Source organism: Temnothorax longispinosus, chromosome 11 (genome assembly GCF_030848805.1).
Source record: "Temnothorax longispinosus isolate EJ_2023e chromosome 11, Tlon_JGU_v1, whole genome shotgun sequence".
Lineage (NCBI taxonomy): Eukaryota > Metazoa > Arthropoda > Insecta > Hymenoptera > Formicidae > Temnothorax > Temnothorax longispinosus.
In genome coordinates, this window is record NC_092368.1 from 19089891 (window position 1) to 19109468 (window position 19578).

The following is a 19578-nucleotide window of genomic DNA, read 5'->3' on the forward strand; positions in this document are numbered from 1 at the left end:
ATTTATTTTTATAAACAATCAAATGTATATTAAACAGATGTTATACAACATTAGACAACAGAATTTTAAGTAAAAGCGCCAATTAAGATTTGCTAAGATGATATATGCTATCAAACAATAACCCGAGAACAGAAAAGTGTTTGATCGCGGAGGCGGCGAGAAGAGACGTCGAAGAAGCAATCGTAATACACGAATACACGTAATACAAGACTATACACAAAGCAACTAATATCACCGAGGAAAAGAGAGAAAGAGAAGCGAACTATTGCGATCTATTCGTTTGCATCACTGAATGTCCTCCGGTAGCCAGAAAGGCGAAGAGGATGGGTCAGGACGACGGAGGGGCGATACGAGATTGGGAAAAGGGAGCAGGGCGCTCTCTCCTTTCGCCGCTTTTCATTCTAATCCAAGTGCCCTGTCGTCGAGAGGATTTTTTGCATTGTACCCGCAGATTTCCCATAGGAGGGTAACCGTCAGATTTCGCCTGGCATTGTTTCACGGAAGCTGTCGCTCTCCTCTCCTCTCCTCCTCTCCTCTCCTCTCCTCTCCTCTTCTTCTCACTCTTTCTGTGTGTATGCGCGTGTGTGTGTGTACGTAAACTAAATAGGGTCGAAACTCGCTCTAGAGCGGACTCCCGTTTGATTACTCGTCGACGACGAAAAGACGGCGTAAAAGGGGGTTGCGCGATAAGAAAACAACACCAAACGCTCACTCGATCATTTTACGTTTCGCCGATGTATGAGACCGTGCAAATATTGCTTTAACATACTGCTTCGTGAACTCGTTCTTTATCCGTTCATCAGAGAAAATTAAAATTAATATTAACAATATTAATTTGTAACCATTAGAAAATAGCAGATTAGTACACATTATAAGAAATTGGATATATATGTATTATTGCCTGCAATTTTTATTTAAAATATCTTTTCCTAAAATAAAACACAATTGCAATAATTAGAATAATAAATATTAAAATGATTCACATTACACAGAATTTTATAATTTGCGCCCACATTACGATAACGTTATTCCAAAACAAATAAAAAAGTCCTGAATCATTTTTTTTTCTCCGAAGCTTAACTAAGAAGATATTCTTAATTAAAGTCCATCCAATCATTTTTTAAACGGACTTACATCTGTGAACCACGCGTTTCGTATAGTGTATAAAAATACAGATGAAACGTAGGTCACGAATATCCGTCTAAAGAACGGCGCTGATTGAATAAACTTTAGTTATAAGAATACTGCCTTAATTAAGCTTCGGAGAAAAAAATGATCCAGGACTTCTTTTATTGAGAAATAATGCTATATAATTGATGAGTATATGAATTATAAAACACACAGTATATCAATTTTTATTATACATACATATATGCATTATGTATGTGTCCTTCTATTAAGTGAACTTGTGTTGTTTCCTCTTCTTTCTTTATCTTCATATCTTCAGCATCAAGTGATCTTCACTGTTACTTCACTGCTACTTGTACTTTGTATATCAGTCGTGAGAAACTTTCGGAGGTTACTGACGAAAAAAAAACGATTTTTCTAAGACGATCTAGCAAGTAACAGAAGCTCCTTGGAAGTTTTGTCCCGCCTAGTTCTTCTCCCTCCACGTGCGTGTCTACGTGATATATAAAAGAGAGGGGAAGCGAAGTGTATCCCACCATTAAATGGCCAAAAGTTAAAAGACTCAAAAAAGAGGTGGTAATGTAGTCACAATTAAAGGGACCTGATAGTTTTAAATTGGCAATCGGTTTTCAGTTTAGCTCTTACCGTTGTGCATAGTTGAAGTCTATATAAGTGAGAACGATGGTTCTAGTGCGATTCAATTTTACTGTTAGTGAAAATCGAAAGAATTTGCTGTAAATGAGATTACACGATGCACACTATTACATATCCCCAGAGACGAAAGGATTACGAAAATCCTTACCCTGATCTTTCTTTTTTTTTTTTTAATTGCAATTACTGCGCGACGGTACGTAACCTCGCGGTAGCGCGACGGTACGTGAACGGAGCCAGTCAATAACGGCCGGTCTATGCGCTATTTGTACTTCGTCGTATCGAGGTAATCGATAATAATAATTGCAGTCCGCGCGGTATATCGCGCCGAAGTGGCCCGCTCCGCTCCGTACTCCGTCGTCGCAAGCTGCAAAGTAGGGTGACAGAGGGCGACGAAGTGGGACGAAGCGCAGCGGAGTTACACGAAAACGGGGATCCGAGGACCAATGGTGCACGAGGGGCCGGTCGATGGGTGGTCGACGGATCAGCCGGTCGACCTTCGAACACGACCGGCCAAGCTACGCCCATAAACGTGGGTCGCGCGTGGGGCTCGCATCGGACACGACGGAGAGGGAAGAGAGAAGGACAGTGCCGCCAGTGCCGGGACAATGAGTCAGCTGTATGGCACGCTAGGCAGCTCTCAGTATAATTCAGCATCTGGTACACACTAAGTCAACCAAACTCGCGATGAAAACGAATATCGGAGCACAGACAGTAGAAAGATAGTAGTGCGTTTGGTCGCCGGGCAGTGATTTGGTGGTAGAACACACACACACAATAGTCTGTCAAGAAAAATCTAATTTATTATCGGATTTTTATAATTTTAAGTGAGAAAATATTGTTCACTACCATAGTAACAAAAGCCAAAGAGAAGAAATCCTTTCTTGATAATATATTGTGTCCATCGGAGTCGAGAAATCCAGTTGGAAAGAGAAGAAAAAGAAGAAACCGAGAAGAATCACACAACTGAAGATCATCTTCGTGGAAGTTTGTGCAATATATGTTGAACAAATAAAATAAGACGATACTAATCTGTGATGATTGTTTCTTGAAAAATTACATACGTAATTATTTAAAAACAATTTAAATCTAAGCAAAGACAAGGTTTGCAAAATAATACACTGGCTGGTTTCAAGAAAACCTCTTATTGTTAGTTAAAAGATAACATTAGCCAATTAGTACGAGAGTGTGAGTTGGAAGAATTGTAAATAAATTGAATCAGATGAAAACTAGCTCGTAAATTGAAATATCGATCCATCAATATTCACCGAATTGTGAATCGTATAAATGCCGATACGTTGTCACAGCCTACGATCGATCGTATCATTCATCAGTAGCCGTGTGTTTGTAAACAGTCATTTCAACGAATCGTTTAAGAATTATTCATGAAGGACGATTTGCGATTAAAGATGACAAAGTATATTTCAAGTGAACAAATGCCGTACAATCCGTGCTTCAGTTCAAACTCGGACACGCCAGGTTTCAACTACGGATTCGACGTGTTCTCACCTCACCATTTGCACCCGCTGTATTATTCATTTCCCAATAAAATGCCATCCGATGCCGCGGACGACACGATGAGAGATGGCCAGCAGACACATGTGCAACACGAGGAACACGTCAAGAGGCCTATGAACGCGTTCATGGTATGGTCCCGTCAGAAACGGAAGGAGATCTCTCAGGAGCACCCGAAGATGCACAATTCGGAGATCTCGAAGATGCTCGGCGTAATGTGGAAGGAGCTTCCCGTCAAGGATAAAGATCCCTACGTCGAGCAGGCAAAGAGCCTGCGCAATCAGCACATGAAGGACCACCCGAATTACAAGTATCGACCTCGGAGAAAGCTCAAGAAGATGTCAATTTCGGCGGACCCGTCCATGTACATAACTTCGAGGCACTGCTCCGGTTTCCCGCTGTCGTCGGTCTACGCTACGTCGATGGTCAATCCCTCGGCCATGCCTCGTCCGGGCTACCATCCGTACCACGGGTCCGTCCATTTTAAGGCGATGAACCCAAGTGCGTCGTCCACGGTGTCGTCGTCGACGGTTTCGGCTGACGGCAACAACAACGCGTCTTTCGACATCAATAGCTTATATCAGTTCTATTCGATGCCACCGGCGGTTGGTAATCCAACGACATTGGCGCAGCATCACCTGAACCTGAACTCGTTCTTCCCGACAAGCCAGGGTACACTGGGAACCAACGGTCTCCATTCTCAGCTGATGTTTCCTTCCACGTCCGGATCTACCGGGACCGCCGCGCACAATTATGACACCAACGAATCGCAATCTGCTTCGTTATCGGTGCCATCCACTAGGCCACTGGCTACCCCCACGATGGATTCCGATTGGCTTCAGAGATATGATCCGGTAAAAATTTAATGAGCAATGATGCGAATATTTACGATTTCTCGAGCAATTCAAAGTGTTCGAAAAGATTGCGAAATCTTTCTTCTCACTGAAGAAAGATTTCGTTTAATTCTAGTTCTTATTATTTTTGGATTTCCGTTTGCCAAAGGATGTAATTCTGAATTTTTTTTTGCTTTGTAGTTCTATTTCTTCAGCAAAATAATATATTTCCATTTAAAATTCTTTGCAGGTTATATACGATAAGAATAGGGATAAGAATATATAAATTCGAAATTTTCAAACAGGTATGGACAAGCACTTATTATTAAGCTATATTTATTTCAAAGATTCCATTAAAGAATATCGGGGAAAATTTTTTCATATTCATATAACTACATACGTATAAAAAATGTCCATATGTTTTTCTATCCCTTAAATAATTAGAAAAGTATCTTTTGCATTTTTTTTACAAAAAGGAAAATTACGAGGAAGAAAACATATGGATATATTTTATGTAATTATATATAAAAAAATTTTTTCCAGGAAAAAAGAAATAATGAAAGAAAAGGAAAAGAAACAAATCTCTAAAAAGAATTTATACGTAATGTATTTATTATTTTTAAGTCAATTCGTAAAAAAAGAAATTGTTTCCTGCATCGACTGATTCAGTTTCAACCGATAGTTTTTAGGGTATCTGTCGGCAAGGCCGTCTCGCCGTTAACGAAGTGGATAATTGAATTAGCATATTAATGCGACAGAACAATGGAATCATTTAGGCCCGGATTCGTTTTGTCTTGTTCAATGGGTTTTATTGTAGAGGATGGTTTCTGATGAATAGCCTCGACCTAACCCTCCCGCAATGTCCCGTGTTGTTTCCAAATAATGTTATCTAATCGCGGATGCACTTTTAACCTAGCAACAAGGGTGCTAACTTTTAGCCGAACGTGCGAAATCCTAAAAAAAACGATATCAATAAAAATAATGTCTATATATAGATTAATTACGCGAATAAAGAATTTGACTGGCAGTTAAGAGAAAGATTATTTAGATCTTGTTCGCTATCACAAACTTTACAAGTTTATTTGTTTTTAACTCTTCTTTTATTTACGTTTTAATTACGGTGTAATCTCCTTTATTTACTTAGTTGTGAAGTAACTTTCTTCTGTAATCTTTATATGTATAATATACATACGTATATATGTATATATATTTTTATATATAAAAAAATATATAAATCCAAACCAACATATTTCTATAGGTATAAACTTTTAATGTTCCCTCCTCAGATTTTCTCTGCAAAAATTATTCAGTTTTGATAAAAAAAATACTTTTTTTATACTTTTAATATTATTAGTATACAATGTAATTAATATTATACGAGTGCTGATATATTCAACATGTATGTATAGATACGTCATCTAATTAATTTATATAATTCAATAATTTATATAATTTATAATAAGAATAAAGTTTGAAATTTTAAACTAAAATAATAAGCTGTGTGTTAACTTTTACTGTTTCAGGCGGCGTATTCACGATAAATATGAGGAAATGCCATAATTACAAGATATGACGCGGATTATCATGTACCTGGAATAAGCAATATATTTGGTATTAGTAAAGGCGATTGTATTTATGAATTATACATGCATTATATAAGGAGGTGTAAGACGGACATTCTGCCAAGATGTTGTAAATCACAAATAACAAGGCTTACAATTTTTTTTACTCATTTAGTTTTTTTTTCTTAGATTTCAAGAGGGCAGGAAAGAAAGACAATAGAGAGCAAGGTTTTTTAATGCATGCACTTCGATGCAATTGACTATTAAACGATCGATAAATTTAATTCAGATTTAGCTTTTTTTATAGCTTTTTAAAGTATGATACGTCAATGAAAGTAATTTCTACAAATAAAAAAAATTCTTTTAGAAAAGATAATGTATGCATCATACAATATACATCTAACATAAAATAAAATGATTCTTTTATAATCTTTATATATAAATGCCTCTATATACATTTTATTATATTAATACTTTAGTTGTATTAATATTTCAATTTTTTTAAATTTTCGTAATTTTTTTATTTCATTGTCTAACTTTACGTTTTATTTACATGAAATTATTTTTATCTTGAACATTAGTCGTGTTATACCTCCTCATAATGATGTAGCATGCACATTTGTACAAAATAACTTATTTTTCATTCTCCATTTGTTAGTAAAAATTATATGATTGATCAACAGATATGACAAATAGATATATATATATTTACATTTAATATATATTTATGTATGTAATATTTATATTATATATATGAATGTAAATATAATTTGTGTAAGTATATAAATATAAATATTTGTGTTTATATGTACATATATACATACATATTTATTCTATTAGTAGATATTATAATTGAATATAAATATATATAATAATTGATGATGTGTAGAAGATAAATCGCATTTCCTTTGTTTGTTCACGTTAGATTATACTGAATGGTCATATTAGTTGATCGATCACACGGACAAACATACGATTACATGGTTGTCATAGGACAGTTATGCGGATAAAGAATTATTTGCTTTTTCTTTTTTCTACTCAATGTGAGGACAAGGAATGGGGTATTTGATCTTTTCAAGTTTTTTTTTTTTTCAAAAGGTTGAACAATGAAAAATAGAAAGAAGAAGCGTAACAAGTGGAACAATATGCTATTCAGAAAATTGCATAACATTTCTCACTTATTCTTTATTCTTCCAAAGTTCTTTTCTTTGACATCTGTTTAAAATTGCCGACTTTGACTGCCGAGAATCATGGAGAGACTATTAGAGAGAATATTAAAGAGCTATTCTGGTTTAAAAGGTCTTAAAAAAAGTCTTTTTTAGAAATTTTTTGTTAGTCTTATTTTAAGAATATATTTTTATGTTTTAAATAACAAAAATACTATTTTTTTTGTGTTATACCTTGGTCACCAGGAGGTGTAAATGATCGACGGTGTCGTCAACGAAATGATTCTAGCTCTTCTATTAGGTACCTGAAACGTAAAAACCAAAAATTTTCTTATTCGGGAGAAGTGTGACTATCGTTTGAACTAGAATAAACTTTATACTAGTTTTTTATTTTTTTCGAATACTAACAAAATTATGAGAAAAACTATAATAATTTTAATAAAAAGATCACCATTTTGTCTAGAATGGAAATATTGGTTTAGTTCTGGTTCAGACGATAGGATGTAACATAGAAAAAAGAGAGTATTTTTGTTACTTGAAAAATATAAAAATAAATTCTTAAAATAAGGCTAAAAGAATATGCAAAGTTTAACGTTATTTTCTTTTTTGTTTCCCTACAAAAAATACCTTTTTTCTTTTACGATTTTTTAAACCAGAATATCTCAATAAAAGAAAATATTAAGTTACAAATGTTGCTGCCGTGACCTTCGCCGATTATATTGTGTAAAATACGGAGATGTGTGAGATAAGAAATCAACAATAATATTTATACAGCAGATTTTAGAAGCGATAATTTTGATCATTTTTTGTTAATAAAGAACATTTAAAAAATAATTTACTACATACACACAAATATTTATTACATCACATTTAAAGGAAAAATAAAAATCACCAATTTAATTATTTAATAATTTCTGTGTTTTAATGTTAACCCTTTCCTCGCGCAATATCTTAATCGTTAATAATCTTCTTCCGTTAAAAAATAGTATTACATGACTAACAATAATAAGCTTTTTCTATATCAGACTAAGCAAATTTATTGAATTAAAAAATTAATGTTGATTGCTATTATCGTTAGAGTTTAGAGTTTATAAATTAAACTTCAGAAATATCTCATCTCTGAATAAATTTTTATCGATTTTATCTCAGAGTTTAACTTGCCACATACATATATGTTGATAACAAAAAACTTAGCAGAAAGTTGTGTCATGACTCATAAGTAATTAAATATTATCTTAAAATATTTTAGGTTAAAAAAATTCAAGTTTGACAATTGCTACAGTGCAATTTAAAACGCAATGCACAAAAGTAGGTGCGATTTCATTGACGCTAGAAACCAGCGGCAGCGTCAAGAAAATGTAGTGGGGGAAGAAGTTCAGACCGTCTCAACTTTTTAGCGTACCGCAAAATTCAACAGAAACTTCTTCCCCTACTACATTTTCTTGACGCTGCCGCTGCATGGTTTCTAGCGTCAATGAAATCGTACCTTTAGACAATTTACTTTCGCGCCAAGGTTTTTTCTCAAGATTTATGCCTGTGCATTCAGGCAGCTCGATAAATACTCGGCTGCATTATGTTGCACAATAGTTAAAACAATATGCTCTTTGGTATAAATATATTTTAATGAAGGACGCGCTTAATAGGTATAATATATTACAATGACTGATCCTTTGGATTTGTTTGTGAAAGCCAAAATATGACCGCCAAAAACTTTCCTGGAAAACTTACAGCTCATCCTTCTTTCTTGCGTCATTGTCGTTACTGTTTGAAAATATGTCCGATATATGGTTGAATTTTCCTGTGCAGGAAACAACGCCGTAGGAAACTTTTTCTCGAAACTTGACGTAACGTCTTATTATACGTTACACAAATCACGTAACTGAATATTATCTTTGCAACAATTAAGTCAAAAATGAACAATAGAAAATCAAATCAATCTGCCCCAAAAATGCCGAAATTGTTTATTTCCACGTACACGTACACGTACATCGGACGCTATTTACTACTTGAGTTAACTAAATTCTATTTACGGTAAGTAGCTAGAATTCATAAAATTAATAGAATAAGAAAACTATATAAAACGCTAATAATATCGGAGAAGGATAAATAATTACGTAACAGCTTGCCGAGTACGCTCCACGCGTATAACATTTGCAAAAATGACATAATGATATTTATCACCTTCATACTGCTTATCCATATTGGATTAAAATTAGATATGACGCGTGTACGATCTATTCGTATTAGTATATATGTATTAATCTCTCTTTGATCGCGCTGCATTTCTCTTATTGAGAGCGTTTCAAATGAACCTAGATGGGTTTCCGCGCGCGTAATACCTGAACCGGCGGTGATTAGTTAATTAAATTAGTTTCAGCGATTGAGAGAGAGTCGACATCAGTAATACGAGTGCGCAAGAACCCCTTTCGGTGCGTTTGAAATGCTGCGGTTGCGTCTGAAGTCCGGAAAACCGGAAGCCTTTGTCGTGTCCTTTGAAATCGAACTGAAAAATGAAGGAACTCGGCGCACAGAGCGACAGTATTGCGTTTTCCGCCCCTGCGAATAAATACATGGCGACCGATCGCGCGGAAAAAGGCTAACGATGCAATTATAGCGTGTAAATGTAATTAAAACGTGCGCGTGGCAAATGGAGTTGCTTGAAAAATTCATATTCCCTATTTCTGAGAATTAATAAGACAAAATATTCTAAAAGCGTGGTCTCGAATCTCTAAAAGTTTTTTAACATAATTAAAATTACTCTCCGTAGTTACAACAAATCCTTAAAAAAATAACGTCAGGAAGATCGACAAATTGCATACACACGGCCACTGACCCAAAAATATAATTAATTTTGGTTGAAAAATATATTTTATGATCTTATTTCATCTATCTTACAATTTTTACATTCTTTCTATTTCACTTTCTCTTCACATCGATATCTTTCCAAATCTTCAATCGCTGTTTTACGATACTTCTTTTCTCCTTAACCGGCTTAACTCTTTAAGTCTTTGTCATTCTAATAGAGCGTTTCTCCTAAAGCTTTCAGAATATCGGGACAAATGTCTTTGACGAAATAAATTTTGCGCGACACAGAATTGCGGTGATCGTCGAACTTGGCGACTTTTCTATGCCTGCCAAAACTCCACGCGGAGGTGCCCCTTTAGAAGGCGCGCTAAATAATTAAGAAATTCACTTAGGTCCCACATTCATCAGGACGATAAGCCGCGCCGGGATCGGACGTACTGTTCCTCGCCGGAGAATTAAGTCGTCGGAAACGGACAATAGTCATCGAAGAGACGCCTTTCGTAAGAAGCCTTTCGCGGTGCCACTTCGAAAAACAAGCCTTTCCCATTTCCGACAAAAGTCCCCGGCATCGACTCTTGTCCGCGCTCGAATATCTCAGGGAGAAGCTTTCCGCTTCTGCGATTATACCGGAGGCTCTATTCATCGAGGAGCTTGACTCCTCGCGAACGAGAATTTCCAGTCACTCGCCTGAAAATTCAATAAATTTTGCAATGACTCCATTGTAATTTATTATGCGTTTGTCAGCAAGTACTTAATCCACTTCCGATCAATCGATCGAGGATCCGAGAATGTGGCGATGAAGATCTGGATGTCCACAAAATTATTACTATTATTAGCCTGCCAATTCACAGAATTTAAACTATACAGATTTTTCTCGACTTCTCGAGATTCTCCAAGAATCTCCGTTTTTCTCGATCCTCAAGCATTTCTCTTCTGGCTCGCCGAGCTCGCGGAATCCCAAGATGCTCGTGCACTTAAAAAGATCCTAAACGCTATCCCCCAGTCGCTCGTTAAACAATTCTCAGCCGCCGGCGGAACGTGCATTCTGCTGCTCGCCGAGTGAACCGGATGAATGTGCCAGATTTTGTTCCGGTCGAGCCGCGGGGTGTAACTCTCCGTCGCCAACGCGTGTGTCCCGACATAACCCACACTAAAGGAGACTCGAAGGGGTATGAATCGAGGAGGCGGAAGGGAAGGAAGGAGGATAGTCCGCGGAATGAGATCCTCCGTGGACGTACCGCGAGACTTCCCTTTCAGAAAACATCCCCGCCACGTCCTCTTGACCCTTCGCGCGCGACAGAAAGAAGATCGTGAATGTAAACCCTTTAATGGTCCCGCGAAGGCTTTTTGCCTTCGTCTCTTCAGGAATCCGCTCGCGCGCAACGCGATCGTCATTGAGACCGACGCGTGACATCGAATACTCAAAAAAGTCATGGTTTATTACTTGCCATTTAGATCGCTAAGAACTGTATCTTAACTCAACAATCATTAAATTTAAATAATTAAAAAATTTTGAAACCTATGTAAGTCTCAAAATTCCAAAAAAGACAATAATTAAAGAATTAAATCTGTGAATTCTTCAAATCTGTCGATTCCTTAAACTTGACAGCCGTCGCTCAGAGGTCGACGGTACTTTGATGCAAGAAGCTACGGTGATAAAGAAACTTCATATCTCTTGTAATTATAGAATTTCTCAAACAATACATCTCAGGGAATCATTTTGAACGCAACGCACCGTCCGCTTTTTTAATTCCTCGATGTCGGCGACGAGAATAAAACTTCTTAACTTCTTACTGTTAATTGTGTGTAAGGCTTTGAAAAAATAAATTCAAAAGATACGTACATAAATGTTTCTTTCAGCATTGTCGATGCGTCGCTGCCTAAACCACCCCTTCTTGCGTTTTTCTCTCACCCTTTCTCTCATTTTCTTTTTCTCTCCCTCTATTGGGGACACTCGAAAAATCTCGTCGGGAGTCAAGATTACATCGGCTTCGGCATAATGTGACCCAAGATTTCGAGTGGGCCGTCAGTTTCGCCCCTTTCTTCTCTCGCCTCGACCTCGGCATTATGCCATGCGTATTCTTACGTTTCGCGACGTCGAGTACACGCCAGGCATTGACCTTTGCCCTCGTGTAAAAACGCGAAGGCTCCCTTTCTCGCGGAAGGGGGTTGCTGTCGATCGTGAAACACTCTACTCATGGTTTTCTGTTATTGCAAAGCGGCACTATCGCCTCGCTGTTGAAAATACCGAAGTGCGCCGATTCTGATTTCACCGGAGAACTCTTTCTTAAAGTCTTTGAGAATTCAAGTCTAATTTTGCAAAATCACGCAGGCACGTCGTGCTCACAAGTGTCTCGTATTTTTATAGCATTCCGGTATCTCCGGGGACTCCCCGCAACGACGACATCGCGCGTCAACATCGAACAAATTAATCGAATCAGCGCACTGATTTACTGCGCGGGGCACCGACGGGGAGAAAAAAGCGTTCTCGCTCGTTAAACGCCGAACGTATGCCGTACACCACCATCGGTCTCAGTGGATGTTGATGTTGAGAGACGCAGCAACAGGGGGAAACGGAGAAAGGAGCGATCGCGGAGGGTCGACGAAGCGAGAAGCGTATGTTTTGTCTCCGACGGTGCGGTGGGGCGATGATTGATGACGCGGTTAATGATATATTTTATTAGATAGACACTTTGGAGGGTCAATAGAGACAACGCGAGAAGATGAATAATAACTGCATCGCGGCGACGCTTATTAGAATTACTCTCGCTGATGTTATCTGTGTCGGGCCCGGTTCCTCGATGATGATATCTCATTGCTGCGGAGCGACGCTAACGCCTGAGCTCTCGTCCTGATTTTTCGCATGCGTAATTTCCTCTTCTCACGCTTGGATATTAATATTAACGTAACAGTACAATTATGACACTAATAACGAGAAAATGTGAGAATTAAATCATATTTGCCCGTCGAAAATTAAATTTACAACAGCATATGATTAATTCTTTATTTAACAAAAATCACGCGATGTCACGTAAAATTTATATCAATAATATACGGGACGAAAGAGGTAAATCGTCGATTGTTAACACGGCCGCGGATTTGTCGAGAAACAAAGGGCGTCCCGATGATGCGTGACAAAAGCCGCACTTTCCGGATTATCTTATTAGCGCGGAAAGCCCATTTTCTCCTGCACGGTAATGCACGCTATAAATATGTGAGGAAGAATCAAGAGGCCTATGCCATGCGCGTACAATCGGGATCACAATAGTCCGGCGATAGAGATAGATTCCTTAATACATTATTTACGATTATTGCTCGGCTTATTACTCGACTAATTTATCGGTTGGTTAGTTTATTGATCGTCGTACCTTTTCACGCACGACGAAAATTGTTATTGATCATCGCCAGCCCTCGTCACATTGATATTTAAATCCAAATTTCTTAAAATATCAACTTGACGTTATTAGCAAGACATTGATTAAAATTCTCGTGCTAAATAATTCTTCGGTTGACAAAATAAAAAATGAAAAGATGAAATACCTAAATATTCATAAAAGAATTTGCTGTAGAGAGAGAAGAAGGAATCAAAAAATTTGTGTTTCTAGCAATATGTTTGATAAATTATCTGATATAAGAAATGAGCCGAACAAAAACTTTCTACCTCGTTTTTTGTTGTAGCCAATTGTTTTTTTTGCAAAATATGTCAAACCGCGTCAATTTTATTGAGAAATTTATAATTGTGATAAATTCAACCGTGCTGTTTAATCTCCTTAATTAGTATAGTTATCCTTTTCAAAATCTTAAATAGTAGTAGGAATCAAATGATTGTTTTTAAGCGACGCGTCCTTTTAATTTTCCTTATAACTATATTATTTTTGTAATTTAAGCGAATGTTTTTCGAGAAATCATATTTGAAAGTCTTAAGTATTAAAAATTAAAAACACAATTTACAGAAAAATTTACTTTTCTAAATGTTCTCTATTTCAGCCTCCATTTGATAATAAAGTTTCTATTCAAGATTGTTACGGACAGTTTGAAATATTTCTGACGTTAAGGTCATATAGTCACATTTAAGTGACTTACAACGTTATCTGATTTTTCTCTATTTTATTTTTTTCTTTTAAAAAATTACTTGAAAAGTAAAATCTATGTCGGATTCCGTAGAAAAGATCTATGTTAAAAGTGGTGGATGAGTACCATAGAATAAGAAATGTTTCCGCAAAAATATCTGCAACAACATAGACAGTGACTTTATTATTGTACAGAGATTGATGAACATTTCGAACATTTAGTGAAGTAAATTTTGTTGTAAATTTTTAATGTTTAATACCTAAGACTCTTAATGCAATTTGTCTGGGAGAAACAATAACTCATAAAAGAAACCATTAAAAAAGACAAGATACGGCTCTAAAAAGATTTAAAAGACCTTTAAAACAATAGATCTCTTGTCTCCTATTGTTATTTAAGATTTTTGGAAGGACAACTACCCTAATCAAGAGTATGAAGTAGTCCGGCTGAATTTCTCACAATTACACATTCCTCTTTAGCAAGTTTCACATAAATCAGTTGATTAAAAAAAAAAAACTGAGAGGTAGAAAGTTTTTGTTGACTCATTTTGTATAGCTAGAAAAATTCCATTCTACCATGTCATTGCCATATCTAATAGCAGATACTATCTACCACCTAAGCCTATCCTTTTGTTTCTAATTGCTTCGAGCTTCGTCAGTTGACGATTGTCGATGAATATCGGGACGCAAAAAGACGCGAATGCGTTTTGCGGGACGTAGTCGAGGATAGGCGTCATCCAATTAGCATTAATTACTGGTTTCTTTTAATTAGTAAGCTCGCTTGAAATGTCGCACATATCATTTTCGTTCTCCCTCCCGCCATCCGCTCCTCTTCCCCGCGGCGCGAGAACGCATCGTTTTATCGGATATCAGACGAATGCTTTCCTGCAGGATGATTTTCTTCACGAACGCGATTTTTGCGCTCTTTGGGACACGTAATGTTGCCGCAATCCATCGCGTCCAATCGCTTAATTACGCGGCGATTACGACAGATAGATTTTAATTACCGATCGCCCATTGTTCATGTCTCCAACGCAATCGTGTTCTTATTATCCCCGAATGGCACAAACGTTTCTCTTTTTCCAATTTCCGAGAACATGTACATACGTAATGCTGGATGTTCTTTGTTACGGTTACGCATGTCGTCCTTTTGTTTTCCATGATATGCAGTAATATATCCAAAAAAAGGTCAACTGCTCCAAAAGAAAATACATTGCTCTTAACAAAATTTAAAATTCTAAAGAACTAATTTTTTTTCTATTTTAAAAGGAAGTAAAAAAGTCCTTAGTCCTTGTCATTGTATTTATTATATAGTATTATTAGCATTCAATTTTACATTTTCGATCAAATTGACATATTATTCACAAATCTGTCAAAATGTTTTTTTTTCTTTAATTGAAAAGGTTTAAGTCCTAATATATCTTTTCAAAGAAACTGGTCATTTCTTTGTGAAAAATTGCCATTTAAAATTTATTTTCAAGATAATACAAAACCATAAAATATGTGAAACCTACCTTTTGTAACTTTAAATAGAAAAAGACAAACGGACTACCAGCCTTTTAGATTTTAGGTCGGCATTGATGTGCCTCGGTTAATAAATTAGACACACGCGTTTATCTCAGACCAAAAAAATTAACCATGATTGTTAACTGATTGACCTTGTCATAAATACTGAAAAAAATGTTCTCCTCATGGTCTTTCCCGCATTGTATTGTTTCTTTTATATAGCCTTTTTACCTAGAAAAAAAATTAACTTGCAAGTTAAACTTGCAATAGAGAGATTTATATGAAAAGCGTGACAATCGAGATTGACGGCGACTGATGCCGCTTACCGAATCTGTACTACGGGCACGCCGCTGTTTTCCCCCGCGAGTATTTTGACGGAATTAATACCGGAGAAAGGGACAGATCATCCGAGATTAGTTAACGCAAACTGTCGGTGCAACGTGATCTTAGTTAGCCGAGATGGGTTTACAAAAGCAGCGGCTTGGGAGCCGATCCGATCGCTACCGAAGCTCGGTGCTCGCGTGACTGTGCAAACAAGTGGCACGTCGAGAATGTTTGTTAATGATAATGACCATTAGAACGTCGGGGTCCGGCCGCGCGCAGAATCCCCTCGCGATGATTCTTCCACTTAGCGCTCGGCGCGCTCGCCCGAGAGAGCTCCCGTCTTATGTTTGCCCGATGATAACAAAGGACTTCACGATCTCGCCTCTGCCTCCGACATCCGAAAACGTGAGAGAGAGAGAGAGAGAGAGAGAGAGAGAGAAAGAGAGAGAGAGAGAGAGAGAGAGAGAGAGAGAGAGAGAGAGAACGGACAATTGTAACAATTGATCGGTATGTTCCTTTTTGGACAAATATTTTCATTAACTCCGCCGTCGTCCGTCTATTTATCCTAAACTCGCGCCTGTCATCTGATTCTTTCCTTCGAGAGGACTTGTCCGTTTTGAAGGTTTGACATTTTCTACTGCAACTCTCGCGGGTTTAAGGAGAGGCCCTTGCTGATTATTATTATGCGATAGATCTCTCATAGAGTATATGATATTACCGAATAAAGGTGATATAGAGCTAAAGTTGTATCGATAACTATTATGTAGCTTTAACTTCAGGTATACACGTTTTTCGCATACGTATAGACACCACATTGAAGTTTGGAGGGCCGCTATTCTTTTCACCAAAACCCTCGAGTATATAAATTACCGTATTTAGACTGCCTTTTTTTCTTCCTACCGTAAAAAGTAGGAAAATACGTACATTCATTCAGAATTAGTCTAAAATTATAATAAGTACCAATAATGAAGTGTTGAAAAAATGCATCATTCTATGACTGGTAGATTCCAGTTTCAAACTTTACTTGATGTCTCAATCGACACCCTAGAGTGTATGCCTAGGTTTAACGCCGCAAAAATGTGATTGTGAAACAAGAATATGAATCATAGCGAATTATGACTCAAATTAAGAATGATATAAATCTATATAATTTAAACTAACCTAAATTAAGAATATTATATTTAAGAAGTTAAAAACTATTTATTAAACTGTAGAAAATGTTATATTGAATCTTTATTGATTCTTAACTATTTTTCGAAAATCTGAAAAAAAAGTATTCATTCTTTACAAAAATTTTATCATCTCTTTTATGCAAATTTGTAATTTCCATGAGATTGGATCATTCATTTTTTCACATATCTAAAGCTGTTTATTAAATTTGTAAAATTAATTCAATTTACTTAATAGGGTAACTCGAGGGAATATGCCATACTTAAGAAAAATTTAATTTTTTTTTCCTATTTTTCTTTCTTTTTGAGGTATCTTTGCATACTGGTCTTCTTTTTCTTTCGTTTATCTGTTATTTATATATGGTTTTAATGAAATATTTTGATTCTTTACTATTAAAAAGAAAGAAATGTACAAAAGTGTCGCAAAAGTGGCATATTACCCCCATGTGGGGGTAATTTCAATAACACACTAAGAAAATTCTAAAAAGCACGTTGTCATACTTGTCATACTGTTTTACCCCATAAAAACTATAATACTGACAGGAAGTAAGTAAAACTTGGGCAAAACCAGATATAAACCAGATATAAAACCAGATATTGGTCAGATATAATATTTTTAACAATTTCACAGTATTTACAACAACGCTCCTAGCCGTAGCTTTGTTAAACATAACGAAGTGGCATATTCCCCACACTGGCATATTCCCCCCAGTTACCATATATCTGATAATAATAACAATTTCATGAAAAGAGTTTTGAAAGGAATTTCTAACTGGTAAAATTCTCAAATAAGTTCTTATGAAACTTTCATGATTTTGTGACGAATTTTGTTGGGTCGGAACCCCTCGACGCTCGCTCACGGAATTCGTTGTGGATACACGAGATCCCACGGGGTCCTCCAGTCGCCATTAGTACGTGACGAATTTTACACGTTGGTGAGAATTACATTAGAGCGGATGACTCCGCGAAGGCCCTTCCCCCGCTCATCAAAGGGACACTTCCCGGGCGCGTTTATAAGCGTACGAAATTAATTTCGTTCCACGTATAGATCGCGGCGATCGCGGCCGAGAGCAAGAGAGAGAGAGAGAGAGAGAGAGAGAGAGAGAGAACGTTTGTTTTCGTTTACTTTTGTTTACGGCGTTTCCCTCTTTCACTACACAGCCGCATGATTTCTAATACACGATATAATCCGGACGATTATTCGTGTTAACGTATGTGTCATCGGCTAACCATCGGCGTTAAATAGAAAATTATGCACCTGTCGTTGTCCAAACCAGTCCTAGAAATTAACCGTTCTTGTGCGACGCACAAAGCGATATACACGACGCTATTTACAAGCTGGCTTTACACATCATTCGCGTTTCCAGGGAATTTCTGTAGAGCTGAGAAACACAATAATTGAAGAAACGGTACAGCGTTGGGTAAAAATAAAACGTACGTCAGCAGGATTACTAATATAATATTTAAAGTGAGACGTTTTTCCAACGTTACTTGAAATTTTTATGTCAAGTTAGATTGTATATACTCGCTGCTGATAGAAAATTTAAATATCTGGACGTTTTTAACTATTAAGAAATTCACGAGAAATGACGCAATTTAAAAAGGAGAAGGTACGCGAACATGCGTGCTCTCTTTTATTACTAATTAATTACTAACTCCAATTCAAATTGCTCTTAACTACGTGGTGCTAATAAATTATATAGCTTCCTCCGTCTCTGAATACCTCCGTCTTCCAAGAAGTGCCGTTTCCTAATCAAGTTAGGGCAATAGGATTCCCTAACGCGGAAAGAGACGGAGGTGTTAATGCGATCAAGTCTCGCAAACAAACGTGTCATTAAATCCTCGCGGTGGTTTCGCGGAGGCCTCTCTTGAGGACGAGAGGCTTCAAAGACGACGACAAGTCCGCGCTGCCCGCAAAGACGTGCACGCGTGTTCGCGTGTGTGCGCGACGGGGCAACCTTGCCCCGTCCGTGCATAAACAAAATGGCCCATAAAACCTCGAGGCGCTAATCCGCGCAGAATGCCGCCGCGAGGATATTGTCAAACCCTCCTGCGGGCCCGTTCACTCCGCAGGAGGACCAGCTGATTCATGCGGCCATATTTCACGTCTTTATGCATTCGCGAATATTTCAGGGCCCCGTCGTGCCGGGGAGGGCCGGGAAGGCAGCCTTCGACTTGGTATCAACCGCGCAAAATTTCGTATTAAGAGTCTATCGATTCGCTCGGCGGAGAATAGTCTTGTAATAGGCTCATAATTAATTATAATCTAATTAAATTGAAATGATCAAGATTTCGCTCTTTAAATGCAGCAATGCATAATTCGTAATAATATTTTAACAATTATTCACATATTATCCCAGTCAGAAAAGATTCAATTTCAAATTTGTATAAACAAAAACAACATAATATCCATATTTGTTATAGATATTAAGCTTAAAGATAATAAAATGAGATTATCGATCGAAATTTAATAAAATTATTAAAACTTCGTAAACGCGTCGTTGGGGCACATTGGTCGTAACATAAAAATATAATAGGCACGACTTTTAGTTTCATTCGGATCAAACCGGTCCCTCGATGGCAAACTACGCAGCGGCCGATAGTAAAAAATTCATAGGCAACCGGCTCAGTGCGCATTCCGGTATCCCGTCAGGAGACAATAATCGCTACCGTGTCCCCCTGGACCCCGTCCTGGACTTCCACTCGATTGAATCACCGCTGTCTTATCCAGTTGCCGATGGTCAGGAGCCCAGGCAAGTGAGAGGAGGGTGCATCGCTATCGTGCATCGACAAAGGGACATGTGTCGCATGATGCGAGCACGGCCATTGTGCCACGATTCGGAACGATTAGG

At 37.3% G+C, this 19578-nt stretch overlaps 1 protein-coding gene across 1 annotated transcript; it reads left to right on the plus strand.

Moving 5' to 3' along the window:
• Positions 1 to 2348: 2348 nt before the first annotated feature.
• Positions 2349 to 7750, plus strand: LOC139822057 (uncharacterized). Its single transcript, XM_071793575.1, has 2 exons — positions 2349 to 4148; positions 5651 to 7750. Exons 1-2 carry the CDS (start codon positions 3165 to 3167, stop codon positions 5666 to 5668), a joined length of 1002 nt encoding a protein of 333 aa, XP_071649676.1. The 5' UTR covers positions 2349 to 3164; the 3' UTR covers positions 5669 to 7750.
• The last annotated feature ends 11828 nt before the right edge of the window (positions 7751 to 19578 follow it).